Source organism: Natrix helvetica, assembly GCF_964273705.1.
Source record: "Natrix helvetica genome assembly, chromosome: 10".
NCBI lineage: Eukaryota > Metazoa > Chordata > Lepidosauria > Squamata > Natricidae > Natrix > Natrix helvetica.
In genome coordinates, this window is record NC_138561.1 from 5320037 (window position 1) to 5328701 (window position 8665).

Genomic DNA, 8665 nt, shown 5'->3' on the forward strand with positions numbered 1-8665 from the left:
TGGAGAGAGCACCAAAGACCCCATAATTCTCCTCCTCCTCCTCCTCCTCCTCCTCCTCCTCCTCCTCCTCCTCCTCCTCCTCCTCCTCCTCCTCCTCCTCCTTCACTACACAAACCCCACTCTCTTCTAGTACTGATAATGTTACCTAGTTGGGTAAGGAAACGTCTGCAAGAAAACTATCAAGCTCAGAGAGCACCAAAGACCCCACAATTCTCCTTCTCCTCCTCCTCCTCCTCCTCCTCCTCCTCCTCCTCCTCCTCCTCCTCCTCCTCCTCCTCCTCCTCCTCCTCCTCCTCCTTCTCCTCTTCCACAGACTCCATTCCCTTCTAGCATGGATGATGTTGCCTAGCTGGATCATGAAAGGTCTGCAAGACAACTCAGGGGCCATCCCCTCATTTCAGCCTTGAGCTACACATACCCTCCTTCATGGGTACCTCAGAAGGGTACCAGATGCGAAAGGCCTCTGATGCAGAACATTAAGAGGAAGATACCTGTCAGGGAGTAGATAAACAAGCAGAAGATCATGGACATCACGGAGACCACCACCCAGTGCGACAGTCTCTTGTCGCTCAGGCTGCAGTAGATGGCTACACAGGCTTCGTGACACTGGAAGGGAAAGAGACCCTGAATACAAAGCATGGCACTCAGCACCCTGCCTGCCTAGCACTCACTGCATTGGCCTCTTCCTCGCTTCACGTCCATAAAGCTGCCCTTACCCATTCCTACCATCAAGGGAACATCCCTTTTATCTATCCCTTTTGTTGATGTTTTATTTATTTTTTATCCATAAACATTGTGAATGCAGTGTGTTGTCAGGGTCTATCCTTGACGAAAGGAAAACAAAGGGAACAAAACAAAACGTTAATACATATCCTAGTAACAAGAGTAATAATACATAACCTAGATTGAACTGGTCCAAACCAGCTGAATAGCATCTCTGGTCGTAACTCGAGGACCACCTGTACAGAAATGCATAGCTTGTCTCTCAAGGCTTCTTAATTTCCTGATTTTGACGTAAACAAGGAATGGGGAATCAAGGACAATATTACTGTCAGGCCTGCAGTTATATTCCTTTTAGGATCTTTGGCCTGTCACACTTTCTATTATTTCACTATGCTGTTTCATTAGTGTAGTAATTGGGAGGGGGGAATAGAAAGGAATAGAGTTGTGGAATGTGTTGTTGTCATTCCTTTCTGGAAGCCCAAGGTCATCTTTTGTCTCTGCACCTCTGCATCTGACCGGAACCAGCTGGGTGGAGATGCCAGCGTGGGCGAAGAAGATTGGACCATGTGATGGATTTGTGGGTGTGGGGATATAAGATCATGAACTTTCAACTGGGTGGAATCCCAGGAAGTTTTCAGATTTGGGATTCCACAGTTTGTTGCCAACATGTTTGTCTTATTAAATTGGAACTTTAAGGATAGCTCTGCCTTGGACTCTGATTTAATTCTGAATGATATTTGGAACGCTGACATTATCCCAAAGCTGAACGCTTCCTGGGATTCCACCCAGTTGAAAGTTCATGATCTTATCCCCACACCCATAAATCCATCCCATGGTCCAATCTTCCTCGGCCACGCTGGCATCTCCACCCAGCTGGTTCCGGTCAGGTGCAGAGGTGCAGAGACAAAAGATGACCTTGGGCTTCTAGAAAGGAATGACAACAACACATTCCACAACTCTACTCCTTTCTATTCCCCCCCCCCCCCCAATTACTACACTAGTGAAATAATAGAGAGTGTGGCAGGCTAAAGATCCTAAAAGGAGCATAACTAAAGGCCTGACTACTACTCGTTTTCTCCAGATAGTAAAAAGGGGACACCTACATCTACATTATTGCATTCTCAGAGATACCTAGACATTGAAGTTCTCCATTTGCAACAAGGATGGGCAAAGTCAGCCCCCATATCTCCTTCGCCCCTTAAGAAAAAAAGGGGGAAATATTCACTTTATTACCTGAAATCCGAAACAGATGGTTGGAACAACGCTGAACATGGAGGCCCAAGAGCTGTAAGATTGAAAAAACAAAAGGAGGATATACATTATGAAGGTGCCTGCCATTGGTCTGCATGGAAAAGACCAAATAAATCACACTCTATTTGCTATCTAGGTAGGAAAATGCCCTGGAAGATTTTTAAAGAATGCACCTCCTCCCCCATTGTAGATTGGCTTCTTCCTTAGCTATCTTTGTTCATTTTAATGTTAATATTTATTTTTTTAATGCATACGTTGTCACTTAGAGACGCTGAATGATTAACACGGGCAGCATAGACATTTAATAAAAATATAGGTAAATAAAATAACATTTGGGGGCCCCTTCCCATCATCTTGCCTTGCCACCTGTCAGAAATGGTGTAGGGTCTCCTGCTTGGGCAAGGGGGGTTGGACTAGATGACCTACAAGGTCCCTTCCAACTCTGTTAGTCTTACCTAAGTTGGTCGGGCAGATTTTATTTAGAAGAACAGAAAAGAAGCGTCGGGTGGTGAGAGAGTAAATCTGTTTTCTTTGGCCCACCATTTACTTCTTGAGGTTTTTTTCCACATTAAGAAGAAGGAAAAACATGCAGTATCTGTGATCAACACATCTGGGCATTTTATCCAGTTTGCTCACAGGGAAGAAATCATTATGATTGATAAGTATAATACTGCCTAATACTGCAATCACCCTGATGGAGATCATGGCTTCCTTTTGCATCTATGGCAGGGTGTCAAACTCCATTTCATCAGGGCTGTGATTGACCTTGGAAGGAGGGGAAGGTGGGCGTGGCCAACTGGGTGGGTGTGGCCAACTGGGTGGGCATGGCCAGCCTGATACCACATACTGGATGTGGCTGACTTAGTAGGCGTGGCCAACATAATGCTACTCCCCAAACTGCTGGCATTGGGTAGATTGGGTAGATTGGGCTGAAGCGACATGGACCGGCCCCTTACATTTTCCAAGATGGGCCCGGGTTCAGGCCACGATGTGTTTTGACACTCTTGTGTTCGACACCCCTCACCTACGGGCTGGTTTGTCCCCTAGGGCACATGAGAAGCACTAGATAGGATTTTCAGTAGCACCTTCTCAAGAGTCTCCTCACATAATCCCACGATGATTTATGACTAATTCAAGTACAGCTAAAGGGGGTCTATAACCATACTGTTCAGAATATTCATGAACTGGAATAGGGCATAGCAACAAGGTCAGCCAATGAATAGGCATCGCAACAAAGTCAGCCAATGAGGGCTGCTTAGAAACTGAAACAGTATTTGCTGGAGACAGCGAGGAGCCTGGGCGTGGCTTAGTCCAACTGTTCTGTACTAAAGCTGCAAGTCTGTGCAAAAGGAACTAAAACAAAATCTAGTCTGTCTGCTGAACTGAAACTACTTACAATCTCTACCTCATTGGAAGAACCACTGTTGAAGTTGTATATTTATTTATGTGTTATATTGTGTGTAAAGAGAAGTTAATGAAGCCTGCTGGATCAGTTACCTGTGTGTGCTTTCTGGATTTGATTGCTGCAACAAATTCTGACACATACTTACCCAGCAGAATGGAGACGCTCCTGCTTCACAGCGTGATCAGTTTGGAGATAATATTTCAGCACAATGACCAGCATCAGGTAGCAGGCAGCTAAAGTACCAAGGATACTGGGAAAGATACGCAGAAAAGAGCAAAATTGGACAGAGGCAAAAGATTCTGCAGGAAATCCTCAAGAGGACCAACCTAGAACTGAGGAGAAGCTTCCTAACGGTGAGAACAGTTAACAGTGGAACACCTGGCCTCCAGAAGTTGTCTGTCCTCCATCAGTGGAGGTTTTAAAGAAGACACTGGACAACTATCTTTCTGAAATGGTAAAGGGCTCCTGCCTGAACAGGAGGTTGGACTAGGAGACCTTTGAGGAGCTGCCAAAGAGAGGAGGGGGTCAAGCTATTGACCAGACAAGGAATAATGGATGGAAACCGAAGAAGGAGAGATTCAACCTGGAAATAAGGAGGAATTTTCTGACAGTGAGAGCAATCCACCCGTGGAATTGAAGTTTCCTTCGGAAGTTGTGGGAGCTTCATTCACTCAAGGCTTTCAAGAAGAGACTGGGCTGCCCTCTGTCAGAAATGGTATAGGGTCTCCTGTTCAGGATGAGCGTTGGACTAGATGGTCTACAAGATCCCTTCCAACTCTGTTTATAGGAGCCTGGGGAGGGTGAAAACAGCCTCCCCCGCCCTCCCCGAAAGCCCTCCGGAGGCATCAGGGAAGCCTCCGGACAGTCCCTGAAGCCTTCGGAAGCGCTCAAAACGACCCTCTGAGCAAACAGGAAGTAACTTCCGGTTTGCTCGGAGGGTTGTTTTGAGCCCTCCGAAGGCTCCAGGGAAGCTCATGAAGCCTCCGGAGGGCCTCCGTGGAGGGCGGGGGAGGCTCTTTTTGCCCTCCCCAGGCTCCTATAAAGCCTCTGGAGCCTGGGGGGTGGTGAAAATGGCTTTTAAAAAGGGTGAACTCAGCTGGCCAACACGCACATGCGTGCTGGGCAGCTGACAGGGCAGCGCCTTGCGTGCCCTGACAAATGGCTCCGTGTGCCATAGGTTCGCCATCACTGGACTAGAAGATCTCCAAGGTCCCTTCCAACCCTATTCTATATTCTGCCTTCTTGTTTTGCACCTTATACTGTCCAACCAGGGTAAAACCCATATTCTGTTTCACTTCCTCCAAAACATACCCAGAGTTCTGACAGTTTCCCCAAACGTGACCAATCCTCTGAAGTGAACTCAAAGATTCCTTTAATTAGGAATTTCTCTCTCACCGCAGGCTAAGAAGTCTGGCTGGCCAGGAGATGAATAGTTGTCTGCCACATCTATTCATCTCCGCCCCCTGCCTTTTATCCCCAGAACTAGGGTGGGGCTTCACTAGCAGCGATGGCTCTTCTGTCCCAAGGACCAGCCCATAGATTTCCACTGCTCTCCTCTCCTCTGCCTTCTGCACATCCACATTTCAAGCAGTAGACCCAGCTGTTCCTCCTCTTCCTCATCAGCCACCTCCAGACCTGGGGGCTGTTTACTCTCCATCTGACAGCTGACGGACGGGCCCAGGCTCCACCTCTGTCTGTCTGTCTGTCTGTCTGTCTGTCTGTCTGTCTGTCTTTCTCTGTTTCTCTCTCTCTCTCTCTGTTTCTCTCTCTCTCTCTCTGTGTCTCTCTCTGTCTCTGTCTGTCTGTCTGTCTGTCTGTCTCTCTGTCTGTCTGTCTCTGTCTGTCTGTCTCTCTCTCTGTCTGTCTCTCTCTGTCTGTCTCTCTGTCTCTCTCTGTCTCTGTCTCTCTCTCTCTGTCTGTCTGTCTCTCTCTGTCTCTCTGTCTCTCTGTCTCTCTCTGTCTCTCTCTCTGTCTGTCTCTCTCTCTGTGTCTCTCTTTGTGTCTCTCTCTGTCTCTCTCTGCCACCTCCATTCCCTCTTCCCCCTTGGAGCTCTCAGGTTGCCCTGATGCTGACCCTCACTCCCACGCCACCTCCTCCTCTGATTCCGACAGGCCACAACACCTGAGGATATAAATCTGATCCAAGTTGGGGCTAGACTTAATCCCTGTCTTACCCCAGTTCCAAAACTGGACCCTTTGAACTCTTTCTTACCTTGTATATTTTTGGAAACCAATTTGTCTTGGGATGGAGAGTGGGAAAATAACCAGGAGGCACAAGGTGGACAAGGTGAAACGTTGGTCGATAAACCAGGGCTGGCGAAAAGTGTCTCCATTCTGGGTTTCGTTGAGGGAGAAAGAGTCACATACTAGGAAGGAGTTAAGAAAGGGCAGAGTTAGAAGAGGGCAGGAATGTATCCGAAAGCTTTTGAATCTGACCAATTTATCAGTTGGTCTTCTTCCACTCTGTTTAGTTTAACCTAAAGGGCAGCCCTCGGTTTTTGACCAACCATTTAGCAATCGTTCCAAGTTACAACAGACCATGAAAAAGGTATTTTCCGGTGAAACAGAGCTGAGGTGGTGCAGTGGTTGGAGTGCAGTACTGCAGGATACTTCAACTGACTGCTAGCTGCAGTTCGGCAGTTCGATCCTGACCGGCTCAAGGTTGACTCAGCCTTCCATCCTTCCGAGGTGGGTAAAATGAGGACCCAGATTGTTGGGGACAAGAGGCTGACTCTTTAAACCGATTAGAGAGGCTATAAACCCTGAGAAGCGGTATGTAAGTCTAAGTGCTTTTGCTATTTTCCTTCCTTCCTTCCCTCCCTCTCCTTCCCTTCCTTCCTCTGCGCAATGATTAGAATGCAGTATTGCAAGCAAACTCTGCCCACAGCCAGCAGTTCAATCCTGACCAGCTTAAGGTTGACTCAGCCTTCCATCCTTCCAAGGTGGGTAAAATGAAGACCCAGATGGGGAAAATACACTGACGCTGTAAACCGCTTAGAGAGAGCTGTAAAGCACTATAAAGCGGTATATATGTCCAAATGCTACTGCTATTGCTATTTAGGACCTTGATTCAAAATTCTGACTTGTGCTCCTCCCACCCCAAGTCATGTGACCACATTTGGGTATTTGGCAACTGACCAACATTTTTGGCCATTTGCAGCATCCTGCAGTCACATGGGTCTGATTTACATATGCTGTTGGGGTTTATTTGCAGTTTTCTGGGAAAAATGCCCCATAGGAAACAATAGGTTTGCTTAATGACCATTGCAAAAAGGGTAATAAAACCTCACGTGGTCAGGTCACGACCCAGTTAAAAATGGTCAGGACCTACGACTGTCATTGCAGGTTCCATCACAGTCACAGTACCCTCTTTTTATGGTTTATGGTTAATATTTGGACCATTAGAATTGAAGTCATTCATCACTGATTGAAGGTTGTCCTCAGCTTACAACCACAATTGAGCCCAACATTTTATGTTGCTAAGTGAGACATTGGTTAAGGGAGTGCTGCCCCATTTTACAACTTTTCTCACCACGTTTGTTAAGTGAAGCACTGCAGTTCTTAAATTAGCAACCCAGTTTCCTATTGACTTTATTTGTCAGAAGGTCGCAAAAGGGGATCACACAATCGCAGAGTTGGAAGGGACCTTGGAGGTCTTCTAGTCCAACCCCCTGCCTAGGCAGGAAACCCTATACCATTTCAGGCAAATGGCTATCCAACATCTTCTTAAAGACTTCCAGTGTTGGGGCATTCACAACTTCTGGAGGCAATTTCTGCTCCACTGGTTAATTGTTCTAACTGTCAGGAAATTTCTCCTCAGTTCTAAGTCGCTTCTCTCCTTGATTAGTCATGATCCTTGGACATTACATGTGTCACAAATATGAACCAGTGGCCAAGGGTCTGGATTTTAATCACATGACCATGGGGATGCAGCAATAGTCATAAGAGTGAAAAATTGTCATATGTCCTTTTTTCAGTTCTGTTGTAACTTCGAATGGTCACTAAGTGAGCTGCCGTAAGTCAAGGATTACTTCTATTTCAATTGCTCCCATGGAACCTTACTGTCAAGGGTCCAACTAATGAACCCAAGCAAATCATAACTCTAAGACTTGAATCCGCCTCAAAGAACTTCTTTATTGAGTACATCGTATCGGCACTGGTTAAAGGAAAACCAGCTCTAAATCATTCCCAGAGTTTCGGTATAATTAAAACAGGAAATACACCCATCCCCAAGCATCCCAGGTCATGTTGGCCAATTAGGTCAATTGGCGGGCTCTCCGGGCACTCCTTCCCTGACCTTATCCATAACCAGTGGAGATGACTTTGGTTCCCATGAGAAAGCTCTCTGTTGTATCTAGTAAGGTACTCCAACCTCCTTCCCCTTCTATGTGGCAACTGAGGAACAGTAACATGGTTTCTGCCAAGTTCAAAGTTGGCATTTACTTTGATTCAGGTCTTTCACAAAACAGCTGGTATGAAAGAGATGGTTTATCTTTATCATAAGACCAACTAGCATGGCCAAGTCCTCCCCATCCTTAATGACTTCCCAAAAGAAAACCTCTAGGGCCAGAAGTTAAGTTCAACATTTTTATTTCTCCTAGACAGATGGCCCACACGTCCGAGTAAAGTCACCTTATTTTCTAAGAATTCCTCTGGGGCTTACATAGGACACAGAGATTGTCCAGGAAAAAAAAGCTGAGGTCCAGGATTGGTGTCCTGCAGCTCTCCAGATTCTTAGCAGATAAAAAAATTGTGTGAAAGAAAACAAAACGAATCAGGTCAGTGGGGACTTGAAACCTCATTGGGCATGCCAGGGAATGGAGAACAAATTCTGGTAGATCAAATTGAACTTTACTGTCCTGAATCTAATCCTTCTATGAAGCTCGGAGGAGTTGCATCAGGAGAAACCAAGCACCTTGGGATATATGCTTTAAATCAGGGGTGTCCAACCTTGGCAAATTTAAGACTTGTGGACTTCACCTCCTAGAATTCCCCAACCACCATGGCTGGCTGGGGAATTCTGGTGTCAGGCCTGGAAGCCATCTTTTGCATTGGGCCTTCCAGCCAGCCACACTTAATGCTGTGGGGAAATGGGAGGGGGGATTATGTGGAGTATGGGAGATATATAGTCTAAATAACATTCCTTTCTCAGAGAGTCAAGGACATCTTGCCCTGCAGCTGCGATGGTGTAACTGGGAGGCATCTCCAGTTTTGGATGGTGCCTGATTCGACCATGTGATGGACATGTGGGTGATGGGCAGGGGCTTGGACTTTCCTTTGGGTGGG

The 8665-nt window shown here is 46.5% G+C and overlaps 1 protein-coding gene across 4 annotated transcripts in view; it reads right to left on the reverse strand.

Annotated features, from left to right (window-relative positions):
* SLC38A8 (solute carrier family 38 member 8) overlaps positions 1-8665 on the reverse strand; it is a 49868-nt gene that overhangs the window by 8607 nt on the left and 32596 nt on the right. For all 4 annotated transcript variants that reach the window (XM_081963364.1, XM_081963361.1, XM_081963363.1 and 1 more), the window contains 4 exons: positions 5592-5745; positions 3525-3629; positions 1957-2008; positions 492-606 (listed from right to left, as the gene is read on the reverse strand). In XM_081963364.1, the coding sequence (XP_081819490.1) occupies positions 492-606; positions 1957-2008; positions 3525-3629; positions 5592-5745 (426 nt within the window). The remainder of the gene's footprint in view (positions 1-491; positions 607-1956; positions 2009-3524; positions 3630-5591; positions 5746-8665) is intronic.